General features: G+C 46.0%; 1 protein-coding gene across 1 annotated transcript in view; it reads right to left on the bottom strand.

Annotated features, from left to right (window-relative positions):
- Nucleotides 1-15,581, bottom strand: part of DOCK2 (dedicator of cytokinesis 2) — a 383,026-nt gene that overhangs the window by 287,051 nt on the left and 80,394 nt on the right. Inside the window, exon 23 of the mRNA XM_045551201.1 lies at nucleotides 8,695-8,803. Coding sequence (XP_045407157.1) covers nucleotides 8,695-8,803 — 109 coding nt within the window. The remainder of the gene's footprint in view (nucleotides 1-8,694; nucleotides 8,804-15,581) is intronic.

Consider the following 15,581-nt stretch of genomic DNA (forward strand, 5'->3'; position numbering starts at 1 on the left):
GTGTGCATGTGTATGTATGTAACTATAGAGGTCTGCAACTTGCTTTTTGCAGTTAACCACAAACCAGTGGGCTCTTGGCCTGCCATTTCATAGAGTGTGCTCTCATCGTTTCTAACCACTACCCAGCAATCCCCAAATGGGTACATCTCTTTCAACTAACCCCTGCTGAAAGGCTCCATGCCATTTTCAGTTTTTCTTCATTATAAAACAGGTGGTGAGAAAATATTTAACTGTAGGATGGATTGCTCAAAGGGGAACTCATGTTTCAAAATATATATACATATAAATTTTAGGAGATATTGTCAAGTTATTTTAAAAGCCATGGCAACCAATTTCCTTTTACTGACTGTCCCTCTCCCCATACCTTTGCTAAAATTGGATATATGATCTTTCTCATTTTTGTTGATATAATGCATTATTTGCAACTATAATTTGCAATTCTTTGGTTGCCAGTGCAGTTGAGCATCTTTTCTACATTTATTGAACATGTAAACTTACTAAACTGCTTGTTTATATCCTTTTTCCATTCTTCTTTTTTCTTATTAGTTTATAGAATTCTTTATACATCATTAATATTAACCCTTTTGTAGTAACACATTTTGCAAGAATTTCCTCTTGCTTGTCCTGTTGTTTCATTGCACATAAAGATTTTAATTTGCATGTTGTCAAGTTGTCAAGACTTTTTCTTTATAGTAATTAGATTTTGTATCTAGAGACGTATTCTTTACTCTTTCAAATGTAGTTGACAAGAGAAAACAAGGCTCCAAAGTCAGTGTTTCTAAAACTATGTTCTATTGGACACTCTTGTCCCATAGGATGGTGCTAGGTATTGTGTAGGGGAAAAGGGGTTTGCAATCAAATAAGTTTGAGAAACATTGATTTAAGCAAAGACAAGCCAGTGATTTTTTTTTTTTTTTAGCAACAGGACTTTTCAGAATTTTAATATGCTAAGAAGCATTATGACATTCCTCCAGGCGGTTACACTACACAGTACATTACAACCTGGGTGGTCAAGCACCATCTGTACCAGGCAGGCTGGGCAAGACCATCTGTATGAGAAAGGAGTGACGGAGAACAAGCACAGGGCAGCGGAAAGTGATGAGGTGTGTGGAATCCACACTCAGTCTAAAGGATGAGTCGTTCTTGTTCAACTGTTTCAGACTTGTGGTAGCCAAACCCAACACATCTGCAGGCTGCATTTCCCCCATGGGCTGCCTGTTTACAACCTCTAAAGGCAAAGGGACACCATATCCTGAGGCACAAGCCCTGAAAAAGGACTCACCCGAGCACTTCTAGTGAGGCGTTTCTTCGTCCACTCTTAGGCCAAAGAACATGGAGCCCACAGGGACCTGAGCGTGAATAATCCCAGCTCTTCACCCAGCACCTGGAGGAGCCTGGGCCCACTTCCTCACCCCAAGGCTCCAGCCTCCTGCTGTGTGGTGACAGGGAATGCCAGGAAATAAAGCCTGTTGTGCACCTCACAGGTATGTGTGCCAAGTCTCTCCTCATCTCATTACTCAGGCACCTGTCCTCGTTCCCCGGAGCCTGGACAGAGTATAACGTGTACCCAGGACTTCAGTGGCGCTGAGGTTGCTGGCTTTCAAGAACTGCATGGCGTTCCAGGGCTTTGGAGTGATGCCACAGAACAGCAGTCACCGGAAGTCTGCATAGACATGCCCACTTACGCACTCGGGCACTTCCGCTATCAGCACCGAGGGGCGGGGCTGCCCGGAAGGAGCCAGTATCCCCAGCCTCCCCACTCGGGATGGCAGTAAAGTCAAACAAACTGAGTTACGGTCACCTGAGACTCAGAGGGTGTTAGCAACGTGACAGGAGTGTTAAACTGTCATTTGGTGCAGGCGGCCTCACAGAGCAGTGGCAGCCTATGTTGCCCTTTTCCAATGGGGACAGCACATCTCTGACTCGGGAAGTTTGCCAAGTCTGGACCCACGGCCAGCAGCGGCCGCAGGGCTTCTGCCCCTGGTCTTCCCCTGACACCCTGACACATCTGAGAGGGTGACAACAGGCAAGTTCAGCAGGTGCTACCACCAAGCACTCCCAAAAGACAGGGCATCTCAGCCACAAGACCTGCCAGAGACCTCCATTTGTCACACGTCTCTAAGGCCTGGGGTCTAGAAACAGACTGGTTTTCTAGATCCACCAGCCTCCTGAAAACTGTGTTGCCTTGCCATTGCTATTATTTTTACTCTCACTATTAATACTATTACATGTAAAATAATGTTGTATTGTTATTACTTTCATTCTATGGTATATATTCCTATATGGTATATAATAAAACACACACACATATACACATACCTACACACATATAATAGGATTATTAACAAGAAGGTTTTAAAATAGGAACATTATTGGAAACTTTATATGTGCCAAACACTTTACATGCATGATCTCATTTAATTATTACAACTACTCTGAGCAGCTATTGTTACCCCATTTTACCAATGAGGAAACTATGGCACAGAGAGGCTAATACTTTGCCAAAAGCCACGTGGCTGGTAAGTAGCACAGCGAGGCTGTGTACCCGACTCTGCCCAGCTGGCTCTTACCCAGTGTGCTCTGCTACTGCCCGTCACGCTGCAGGAGAGGCAGCCTGTCACGGCAGTGAGGAGGTTGCAGCAGGGGAGAGAACGCTGATCTGGGGGAGGAAGTGGATAAAGAGCCTCCCTCATCTAGTGAGGATAGTTTTCAAAAAGAAAATGCAGTTTTTCTGACATCCCTTAAATTAAGGCTCCCCCTTACCACACATACGGGGTGTGTGAGAATGACAGCAGGAATATGTTTGCTAGTGCAGCAATCAGGTAATTGCGTGGCATCAGTGGATTTCCTAGGTTAATCGTCAGCTCTGCATCTCTCTGCCAAAGGCCAGGTGCAGCCCACAAGAAGAGGGCAAACTGGCAATAGTGATTTTACTGCTCCACAGATAAGTCAAGGGAGGACAACTGAGATCATTGTTGTCTAGAAGGACTTCACCTGGATTGATCATCTTGAGCTGTTAGCAAGTAGCAAATATTTAAAAATAATAACAAAAAATCAAAACCAAGCGGCTGCCCTCCCCCAAGCTCAAAGGAGACCTGTCTGCTGAGTGTTTTCAGGCTCACTGTCTCCTGCTCTCTTTCAAACACAGTGAGAGTGGCCAGTGTTGGTGTCAATAGATACAGACCTCTGGCCAAAATGAATATGTCTTGAAATGATACGGAGTTATGCAAGAATGCTAGACATCTTCCTCATTCAAGAGCCACAGGCATTCAAAACAGGTACTATTCCCATCCTGCCAATTTCCACTCTTTTTATTTCAGCTAAGTGTTAGACAGACGGTCAAGGGCCACGGACAAGCAATGTCCCAGGAATTCACCAGAGCATGACTGCAAGAAGGCAGCCTCCTTAGAGATGCTGGATTGTCCCTGAGGAAAATACACGTAACTCTCTCAGGACATTCTGCCTTGTCACTGATCATTCAGGAAGAGAGAAGGGAAGAGGAACCAGGTTCTGGAATATGTGTGTTTCCATGCTTCCGTAGCTCAACACCGTGCTGGCCCCTGAGCTTGGCAGGGCAGTAGAGTCCAGTGTTTAACAGCTGCCTGCAGAGCCAGGCCAGCTGACTTCAGATCACCTTTACCTGTGGGACTCTGTGAAAGAGAACTCTGTGCTCCAGTTTCCTCATCAGGAAAATGTAGGGAATAAAGTTATCTACTTTATAGTGTTAACATGAAGACGAAATGAAAAATGTGAGCTATGTATGACTACAGCTTCCTTCTTGGGACAAAATTTCATCCTACCTGCCACCGAATCCACCATTCCCAAATATCAGCCCTAAGTGGAGTGTGGAGTATATGGCTGCAAAGGGGACGAGACTGAAGAATCACTTAGAGGTTTGGGTTGGAACTCCAGCTCCTATTGTTAAATATTAATTCTCATTTTCCTACCTCTGGGGGTTCAGCGTACAGCCTATGGGCCAATTCTCAAGAATTGGACACCTTTTCCCTTAGTTCAGACACTGGAACATTTTACATCAATGAACAAAGAAAAGAGAGGGAAGAAAGAAGCATTTTTATTAGCTTGTTGCATGACTACAGACCAAATATCTGTCCATCTTTACTGTTGTTCACTGTTGTTTAGTGTTTATCTACCTGGTATTTTTCCAGAAGAATTAGGTCTTTAATAAAACTACCCTACTTTTTGGTGGTGATTAGGAACTAAAACTCTGGACTTGCATAGCCAAGATTCAAATCCAAGATCTGCTACTTTTCAGCTGTGGTTAAGTCACTCAACCTCCCTAAGCCTCCTTTTCCTCATTTGTAAAGTGGAAATAAGAAGAATATTTGGGTTTTTTTTTCCTTTTTAATATGAAAAATTACCTACTGGATAAAGTGTACACACCATTAGGGTGCTGGGTACACTAAAAGCCCAAACTTCACCACTATACAATCTATGCATGAAACAAAACTCCACTTGTATCTCCTAAATCTATTGAAATTTTTAGAGAATATTTGCCTTAAAAGATGATTATCAAGATCAAATGAGCTAACAATATATGTAAAGCTTTTAGCGCAAAGCTTGACACACAATAAATGCTAAAACACGAAACAGAACAAAGCAAAGCGGTGGAAGCTAGTATTCATTCTTTCATTCATTCAGACAACAGATATCCAAGTACTTTCCATGTGGCAACTGCTGTTCTAGGCACTGGGGATGTAAAAGAGTCCCTTGTCCTCCTGGACACTGCAGTGACTTTGTAGCATGAGTGACAATCATAATGGCCAAGAAAGCATCTCATTCGTTACAAGCTATTCATTTAATCCCACTTGCACCACCAAACTGGGCATTATGAAATATCACAGACCTTAAGGAGAATGGGGCAAATTGGTCTGCGTAATGTCACCATGTGCCCTTTACCCGCATTTGAACTACATCCAATTCACAAGTGTCTGGAGTTGACCCTCATGCTTGTCATCAGTTTTATCAACAACACTCACAAGCTGGCACACACAGGGACTTCTGAGCATGTGGCCCATTGTTGAAAACACGTGGAAACCCCTGGCCTAAGCCTTTCCTGTGGCATAGAGAACAGTGAGTTTGGAGTCAGAAGACCAGGGTGGATTCAAATCCCCACTCCCCTACTATAAACAGATGTAATCTGGGGTGAGCTATTTAACTTTAAGAGCCTCCTGTAGACACTGAGGATGGTGGTTCCTTGCAGATCTCTGGCAGGATTGAAAACACTGTATATGAAGAGCCCAGTGCCACGATTGGCACATGGTAGGTACTTGATCAATGGAAGGTATTTCTACTGCTCTTTCTGCCCCCTTTGAACTACTGACTTTAAATTCTCCACAGGTTTGAGTGAGCCACTGCCATGCCAACTCAAAACAAGAAGGAAAACCACAGAAAGCAATTGGCAAAAGCCAGATGAGCACTAGAAAATGGGAGATAACTTGCTTAGGTCTCAGAACTCACGATGGATGAAGCTGAGATTTGAATCCGAGCTGCTCCACTTACAATTAAGGCAGGCACGAATAAGGGTTTCTACCACAAGCCGCTACACAGCTGGAAGCACAGTTTGAACCAGGAATGTCAATCACTGTCATCCTCACTCCATGTTCCCACCCGACACCTGTGGCAGACATTACCTGATCGTGTCCCTACAGCCTTGCACTATTGCACTAGGTGAAACCTTGCCATCCATCTTTTCCCACACAGTCAGTTCTTGTGGGTTTTTTCTCCTTGAAATGCATATCTACGTTTCTTGATCTAACTGAATAACTGGATGTCCTAACACTATTTGGTGTCACGTAACAAGGTTAGCAACACAAATACCCCCTTCCAGATGCCACTCTAGTAAAACATGCAAAAAGCTTCTGTTTTATGATGAGCTAAAGGAGGAAGAGGTATAAACGACTAAAAATTATTTCAACTAAACTATGTAACAGGCTTTATACTTCATGCTTTAAATCTATTGCTTTGTTTAGTACTCTCAATAATTCTCTAAATTAGACATTAGGCTTCCTAATTTATAAAAGGATAAACTGAGGCACAGAAGCTGAAATGATGAGGTTATGTGCCCAAGTGCCCACCCAGGTCTCTGGTCAAAAGCCAAAGCTCCTCTTCCTGCTGCAAACGTCAGCGTTTACAGATGATCCCTTGTGTGGGGCCTGCTGACGTCACAGAACCTGGCCCCCCACCCCATCAGCCCGTTCCTTGCACCCTGAAACAGCACTGCATTCCCTCCCAATGGTACTGCTCTCCATATTTGAATATGACTTTAAGTTTTTCTTTGATAACTTTTCAACAGCCATGTAAATAGGTGGAAAGCATCATTGGTTTTATGTAAATCCCTAAAGCTAAATTTGGCTCTTTGAACAAATTCAAAAATTTAAAAAGAGATGAAGCCCATTACTACAGCCCAGGAGAAGAAACCAGCATGGTCTGGCCCAAATCACAAGGAACGGGAGGCATTTCTCACACAGTTACCCAGACAACAAGACCCTGGGTGAAAAGACTTACGCTCAAACCACCATAGGCCATAATAATCATGTTAGTTCTCTGCATTTGCATAGTGTTTTATAATTTGCTCTTTTGCAGGCAGTATTGATTTGATCCTCACCCAGACAGTGGAGTTTTAGAGATGAGGAAACTGAGGCTCTGAGAGGTCAAATGAGCAGCGAGAGGTCCTGCAGCTGTTAAAGAACATTCTTATCAACCCGGTAGGTGCTCACGTGCTATCTGCGCTTCCTCTCTTTCCTGTTCCCTTTGTCCCTCCTCTCCTTCCCTAACTCCTTCCTCCCTCTCTCCCCCTGTTCCTTCCCACCAGCTGCAGTAGCCGTCACAGGGAAACAGGTGCTGGAATCAGAAAGAGTGGCACCTCTGCCTCTGCAGGCAGTCTGCTCCTTTCTCCTCCCCACCAGCTGGCCTTATCTGTTTGTTCATGTCTGCTCGCTCTCACGTCAGCTTCCCTGGAGCCTGTTTCAGACCCGACTCAACCCTGTGGCCTCTCCCATTGCCACTGGCCATCCTCAGCTCTCAGCGGATGTCCTGATGCTGCGGCCTCTGACTGGAAGCTCAGCTGCTTCCAGTATGACACAGGCAGGGTGACAGGCTGGGACTCCTGCCACATTTCTTCATGCTGCCCCTGCTCTTCCTGTTCCTTCCATTGTTAGAGAATAATGAAGGGTTTAGGAATACGGGGAAGATGTTTTGAAAAACCAGCAAGACGTAAGGGAAGGTGAAAACTCTAAGACTGCAGTCCCAACTAACCCCACGGAAAACGTCCAACTCCAGCAGGTGCTAAATGAACATATAAAGAACAGTCTAGTGCAGTGGTTGTCAGCGTGGAGCCAGGGAGGAACAGAATCCCGGCCATCCCACTTCCCAGGGACACGGGGCCTGGAGAAAGCTTTGTCAACTCTCTGAGCTTCAGTTTCTTCATCAATAAAATGGAGATTTTAAGACCTATCCCTAGGATTGTGCATTTGTTCATTCACTCATTCACCAGATATTTATTAAGCATAAACTATGTATTAGGACTGTACAATTGTGAATATGACCCGCCCCTTCCACACACATACACACATGCACGCACACACCTGGTTTCTACTAGTTGTTGAGTTAAAGGAAGCCATTACCAGAGTGGTTCCCAAACTTTGTTTCACATTAAAATCACCTGGGAATTTTTAAAATCCCTTTGCCCAGGTCACACTCCATACCAATTAAGCTAGAAAGTCTGGTGGTGGTAACCAGGCATCAGAATTTATGAAAGATCCCCAAGTATTCTACTGTGCAAAGTTTGGAACCCACAGTGTTAGCAGGAAACACTCCCTAGGCAAACTGCTGCCTCTGCTTCCTCACCTCAGTCCTAGTAAACACTAGCACCTCAGCCATTCTAACCAGACGCTGGGCATCCCAGGCACATGGATATTTAAATTAGCAGCTAAAAGAATAACACTGATGGAGAAGAAGAAAAAGGAGGAGGAGAGGAGGGGGGAGGAGGAGGAGGAGGAGGAGGAAGGAGAAAAAGAAACCTGCAGTAACTCATTGATTTAAATAAATGTGTTTGGGTTTTCTTTATTCACGACACATCAGGCAGACCTCCCCCTCCCACCAGGTGCTTGTGAGTAAATTCTGTGAAAGTTCTAAAGTCTCCCCAAAACAGCCTCTTCATCCAGACTTTCTCTTTCTCAAACACAGGGCTGGGCCTCAGGTTTCTCAAAGATTTACAGACTGCACATTAGCATCATGAACCACTATGTTAGAGGATCCATTCTCTCCAAAGTGCCTCTTGTTTATAGAGGAGACCTCTTTAATCCCAAAAGGGAACCCGAGTTTATGTTGTCAAAAATTAAGAGTGAACTATTGGAGTCTCAGTTTAAAAGACTGCCACCTCAACTGTTCTCACCATCAGAAGTGGATCAGGTTTGACTTATTTCCTTCCAGGTAACAGAAGCTTCAGAGCTACTTTGAAAGAAGGCGCTGCTGCCTTCACAGGCAATAAACAGTAAACATGCGCTCTCTTGCCACGAGGAGCCCTTGGTGTCATGATTATCAAACCACGTGGCCAGACCAGGAATTCAATTAACACAAGGCTGCATGTTTAGGTAAAAATAGACATTATCTCAGCATGCTCTCATTTATTGGCTGACCAAGGAAAAGACAGATTTTATTGTAGTATAAACCAACCTGCAAAAGGATGGTGGTTTTATATTGACTTTTCATCAGGTTGTTGATGGATTCAAAGAGCCGCCTCATGGATTCTTCAAACTCCATCTGTTCTTTGCCCTCGTAAAGCCTGAAAGAAGATACATCTGGGTCATTTCTCAAGCCAATGGGCAATGCCACGGTGTATACCAGCCACATCCTTCATTTAAAATTTAAAAGAAAAAGGGGTGAGAGACGGGGACTTAAGGGAGAAGGAGTGAGTTTCGCAGCTCACGTCCTCTATAGAAACACACCCACCAGCACAGCGTACACCCCCTTCTGTCTTATTTAAAACCCCAAGGAACCTCAAAGGAAGGAAATCTGCCTGAGCTGAGGGGATATTAATAATTTCAAGAATCAGAGGGGAGATCGTGGTCATCAGATTTTCAAAGCTTCTTGGAAACATGAAAGGGAAACATGTTCGAATGCGCTGGCCTTTCCACTTAGCCGCTGCCTGCTGGTCAGATGGGCACTGCCAGCCTGCGCTACACCGGGCGCCCTTGCTTCCCCGACCTCTCGTTTTAAATTATTAACCTACTGTAAACCTTTGTTGCTCTGAGTATAGCAGCCCTGTGCTGTTACTGTAAACATTGTAAACAGAATAGAAGGACGTGATGCAGAAAAAGGGAGACTCATTAATCCATCTGGGGAGACTGGCAATCGTCAGCATTCTGATGGGTATCCTTGCGGAGGTTTCCAATGCCGGCACCAACACGCACGTGCGACGCTGCCCAGAGCCATCCTCTCATGGAAAACCCGGCTGCAGGCTGCAGTCGTGTCAACCCCTCGGCCCGCTGTACCAGCGCTGCTCAGCCCAGGGCTCCTCCAAACAAGCCTTTATCACCCACTGTGAAATACTCCGGCCTAATCTGTGGCATCCAGTGTGAAATGCACAGAAGAGCGCTCCTGTCCCCAATTCAGATAAGGACAGTTTCTCCTGTCACACAGCTCTACGAGGTCAAACACTCCTTGGTACACCGGCACCGGCAAAGGTGCTTTCCTCAGATAAAACGCTGACACACTTAACAGGCTTGTTTGCTTCTCAGCCACAGAACAAGCCAGGCAGTCACGGCCCGCTGGGCGCTGTCCCCACGACACCCTCACCCATGCCCACACCTGCTTTCCTTTGCTTTCTGCTGTGTGTGTCTCGTCTGTTTATCTGCCGGAGTATTAATCACTCTCTTTCTCTCTGCCTGTCTCCAGGTCTTTTTCTCTGCTTCGCCCTGTCTCTCTCTGATTCCACCCGTCTCTTTCTGTCTTAGTCACTCTGTCTTTCCGTCCTTCCTTTCCGCACTAACCCCTCTGTAAAGTAAGAAGCATAAGGACTTGCTGAATGTTCCAGTTGGTTATGGGGACCCGGCGGTGCTGCTGACTTCCCAGGTGCCTAGTTCAAGGTCGCAGAGACAAGGCTGTGAGAGGCCCCGGGAGGCCTGAAGTGGCCTCATGCCTCAGGCTCTTCACTCTCTCCCCCTCCCTAGCTCCACAGTCTGCTCTCCTCTCCCCACCCCTCCCATTTACACCGCTCACTCCTGAAGCTTCTCCTGCTGCTACTGCAGAGATAGCTGCCTTAGAGCACATATTCTAGAGTCAATCAGCTCTGGGTTCAAATCCTGACTCTGGCCTGCACAAACTGGACCCTTTATTAATCATAGCAAATGTGGCAAAGCATTACTACGCCCCAGACACTGTTCGTGTCTATATTAAATCACTTACTCCTCACAACCACACCGTGACACAGGCCCTAGCACGATGCCCATTTTGCAAATTAATGAAGCTCAAGCCGAGTGCCCAAGAACACCACGCCGTTGAGTGTCACAGCCAGAACTTGCACCTTGCCGCCGGCTCCCGAACCCATCCTCTCCGTCTGTCTGCATGCTCACGTGCTCCGCACTTCACTGCCCATCCCAATGTCTGCAGCCTTGGCGTCTCCCCTGCAAAACGCAGGCGTTGCACAGTGCTGTGTCAAAGGACTGTGAGGAGACCAGGCCACACACAGAGCACTGGGCACAGGCTGTCAGCTGCTGTCCTGCGGTTGTTAAATGTAGCGGTAGGATTGTTATTACTGCCATCATCCCCGCCCCACAGATAAGGAAACAGAAAACTCTAAAGAGGCGGAACTTGCCCAAGTGCCACCAAAGTAGAAAAGGTGGGACCAGAGGATCCTCTGCCTGCCCCGGCAGAGAGGAGAGGGTCTTAACCCAACGCAGGGCTGATGCTTCCCTGTAAGATGAGCTGCTTGTTGATCTCTGTGCCCACAGCCCTGGTTCTACCTAATGGATGGTCCATCCCTCAAATCTTTTGCCTTAAAACCTGTTCTTCTTTCCACTACCCACAGGTGCCTGAGAACGTTTGATAAACTACATCACAGTTGCTGATACTGAGCAGTAGTACTGAGCCTGTCCACTCTGTGTCCCGCCCACATTTAACACCCAGCCCATACACATGGGCTCTTTCTGCAGGGTGTGCTCTGTGTGTGAGTATGTGCACGCGTGTGAGTGTGGCGGGGGTGGTTTCAACCAGGTCCTCGTGGGAACCACCTGCTCCACCCACAAGGATGGCCTCCAGCAACACTTCCCTGCTGGTGACCTGCCACCCTGCCCTCCATAACTGAATGGTCCCATGCCAGTTCTCCCACTAGGACTTGTCATTTTTAACAAAGAAACATAAAAATGGGCTTTGCTGGGTGTCATCGTAATGGCAGCACTTCAGAGGGAACGGTCACGAACTCCTGCTGCAGGGATCCTGAGGCTGCCCTGCTTCCCTGCTTCTCTGTGTCTCGTTATTTAACTCTTCTGGGAGCTTAGGAACTGCACAAATATCTTTACAATATACTCCCTTTTTTGTTTAAACTGGCCCTGGTTCTTCCTGCAGCTCCCTGAAGTCTGAAACCAAGAGCTGCTGGGAAGCCCAGTGAGCCCTTAGTCCCTGCTTTCATTGTAGCGATGAAAAGACTGAGAGCCGGAGTGGGGAAGTGGCTTGGCTTCACCATCTTTTAAATATTATTTGACCGAGGTGGGAAGGAAAAGGGACTTTCAGACTAGAAAACCAAGCCCATACTCTCCATTCAACTTTAAGCTTTGTAGGAAACCGAATTTGATTTCCACCAGCAAGAGAGATTGGATTTGCCCTGGGCCACACACTGTGCCCGGCGGCACAGCTCACACCAGAACGCAGCACTTGTCTGCGCCTTGAGACTCTAACAAGGGAAGGCAGATGACACGGATCCCACGAAGCCACGTCAGGGGCCTCTGCCTCAGTGGGAACCCAGTCTGCTCCCTGTTACTCACGTCACAGGCTAAGTACCTTAACACCACACTTGAGTCCAGGGATAGAAATATATTCTGCACCTGCCTAGGTTTTATAAAGGATAAAAAGCAATTCTAGGGGGAAATGGGAAATATGTGTACACATATACGTGCAGACACATTTATTTCTAGGTGAGGGAATGGCTGGGGATGGCAAGAAGAGTTAGAGGACATTGACGATAGTCGGGAAGAAGAAAGGAAAGAGGGAGCTATTTGATGTAAAGGGCTTCGCTATCAAGCCAGACTCCTCCATGTACTGGCTGTGCAGCCTCAGATAAATTACTTTTCTGAAATCTTACTTTCCTTATTGATAAAATGGAGCTATAATGCTCAAAGGGTTATTTTGAGGTGGGGAAAAGAAAGATAATGCTTTTCAAGTGCTTAACATTGTAGCTGGCACTTAATAAGTGTTAAGTAAACACTGGCAATTTTATTGTTGTTGATTCCCAAGCACAAAAGCGATCATATTGGCAAACTCTCCGATGGAGACAGGGTCTCACTGGGGAGTGCAGTGGCACGATCACAGCTCGCTGCAATCTCAAACTCCCAGGCTCAAGGAATCTTCCTGCCTCAGCCACCCGAGCAGTTGGGACTGCAGGTGCAAGCCACCACGCCTGGCTGTAAAAGGAATATTTCAAATAAGGAGTTACTAAGGAAAAAAATAAACAAGGGTTTTAGGTTATATGGAAGACATAACCTGATGATAGTGGGGTGATTAAGCATCGTGGGACCTCCCCTGCGAAGCCTGAAAGGACAATAAAAGAGCCTTCTCTAACTGTGATGCTTTAAATGTGGCCTTGAAGTCAAGGGCACAGCAGATGTAGCTTCCAGGTTCTTTTTTAGCGCTTGGTCTCTGTTATAGCTTCAGGAGGTAAACATTTTTTCTGGCCTCCAACGCCTGGAAAGGTACTTCAGAAACCAGCTGATTCTGCCAGGGAACAAATTATTGAAGGGCCCTAAGGCCCTGACCACAAGGAAAACTGGAACAACCTGCGAGGTGCTGTTCTGGGGCATGCAGGTCCAACCGGAGCCAGCACTCCGGCTCCCAGGGCTTGGATAAATATAGCGGTGCTCGCTTGCATGTGATTCATTAAGGAGACACTGTGCACAGCTGAGCACTCACTAACTGCAAATGGAGCCCCATATGGTGTGTACAATGCTTTGCATTGCCCCTTCCACGCAGGTACATAAAGCCTGAAACTGAGATGCCAACCTCAGGCTGGCAGCCCAGGGGAGCAGAATCCAACCAAAGCAACCTCAGTCTGGGGAAAGCAGGTGGGCAGATTCACTTTAGAATCTAGAGGCGGAGGGAGGGTCTCTTGACGCCCTGGCCCTATTTTATTTTCTGTGCTTTGCCCACTTCCAGCTCCTTTGAGCCTCATTCACGGGCATCTACCCCACCTCCCCCAAATTCCCGATTCCCTCCCTGCCTCTTTGAGGCAACAGAGAAGTTGAGACAGCACTGCCTGGGTTCCAAGCCCTACTCTGTCACTTATTAGTTAGGTAACCTTGGCTAAGTTACTTCATCTCTCTAAGGCTCAATTTTCCCATTAGTAAAATGCTATTAGCCCGATAAGGTTGTTCTAAAATCAAATAATGCATGTAAAGCAATTGGCACAGTGTCTAGCACACAGTCAATAATAAATGTTGGCTAGTATTACATCATATCCAATTTTTCTTCTGGATCTATCCCTTTTTGCTTCCTGAACCTTAAGGAGAAAGAAATCAGCATCTTTGTGAAGACAACGACCATTCACTGAGCACTTACTACATGCCAGGCACTGCACTGGAGATAAACAAAAGGAAAAAAAAAAAAAAAAACTTAGGTAAATCATTTTTTACCATACAGTGACAAAAACTGAAAAATGAAAGTTTCATATTATTACTGAGCACTCCCTAGGGCTCAGGCACTGTGCTAAGTTCTTCACATGGATTAGCTCATTTGACAGGGGCTATTATGATCTACAAAGGTTTAAAGAGGCATGAGCAGGACCAGGCCCAGTGTCTCATGCCTGTAATCCTAGCACTCTGGGAGGCCAGGGCGGGAGGATCGTTTGAGCTCAGGAGTTCAAGATCAGCCTGAGCAAGAGCGAAACCCTGTCTCTACAAAAAAATAGAAAAATTAGCCAGCATCGTAGTGTGCACCTGTAGTCCCAGCTACTTGGGAGGCTGAGGCAGGAGGATCGCTTGAGCCCAAGAGTTTGAGGTTGCAGTGAGCTGTGATGACGCCACTGCACTCTAGCCAGGGCAACAGAGAGAGACGCTGTCTCAAAAAAAAAAAAAAAAAAAAAGCATGAGCAAGGGGAATTAAAGCCCAAGGGGAGCCAGGCCTCTGGTGGACACTGAACACAGCTTTGCCAGCTCTTCGGTGGCACCTCTCTGCCATCCGTACCCACCCTACCATGCCCCACCACCCACTTCAGCCTGTCCTCCCACCTGCTCCTTCCCCAGCAGTCCCAGGAGTACACTGCGGGCTTAGCCCTGTCTTCCTCACCTGGTCACCCCTCTGGCTTCCTCACCTGGTCATTTTTTTCCTAAATTTGCTCTTGGCCAAGACACACTCCCAACTCATTTCACAAGAGCCTGGGAGCAAAACCAGATTAACTGAAAGCTTTTCAAAACAAAAAAAATGTGTTTTAAACAATTCCATGATCTTATATGGAATTGAACAAAGTTACTCAATGAGATCACCACACCATTTTGTTACCTTGCCACACAAGTCAAAATACCTTTGTGCCCCTCAAATATGATGCAAGGTGCTTAAGGAACACCATAAAAGAGAGGCCATTTATCTACTGAATTTCCCCAGGTGAATGATACACAGTTTATACACCATTAATTCAGACTATCATAGCAGCTGAGACCTCTCTACCATGATCCTGCATTCTTTATCATCACTTAGTTTTCTATCTTCTCCACTGGAGTATAAGCTCCATGCAGACAGAGATCAAGGTTATCTTTGTCATAATGTCCCATGTCTAGCAATAGGCCTAGAACATCAAAAGTGAGTTATAAACAAACGATAAATTGTTGAATAAATGAGCCTAAGCATCTTCAATGCAGCTCTATGGAAATGTCTTAGGAATTCAGAACTCATCACAGTTCGGTTAATTATAAAGTACCCACGCAAGATCTCAAGGATGCTATTAATAGCTTCCACTATGTAGCCTTTATTATTATTATTATTATTATTATTACCTTTAACTACTAAGACTACTACTGCTACTACTGGCTGCTATTTATTATGCATTTGCTATGCATGAGGCGCTGTGCTAAGTGTTTTGTAAATATTTGTTCTTTGATCCACGCGGCACCCTGTGATACAGGTATCATCACCATGAAATGAAGGAGATGGAGGCTCAGCTGAGTTGCATAACTTGCTCAAGGTCACTCAACTAATAAATGGCAGAGCCAGAATTTGAGCCCAGGAGTGTCTGGCTCCAAATTTCACCCCTTTAACCACCAGACAAGACTGCCAGTGGTTACTGCTGGAATAGAGTAAAGTAACAGCTGATTGCCGGGAGCTGGAACAAGTCAGTGGGTAGGGAAGCACCGTTTGCCCAG

This window comes from Lemur catta, chromosome 5, assembly GCF_020740605.2.
Source record: "Lemur catta isolate mLemCat1 chromosome 5, mLemCat1.pri, whole genome shotgun sequence".
NCBI classification, from domain to species: Eukaryota; Metazoa; Chordata; class Mammalia; order Primates; family Lemuridae; genus Lemur; species Lemur catta.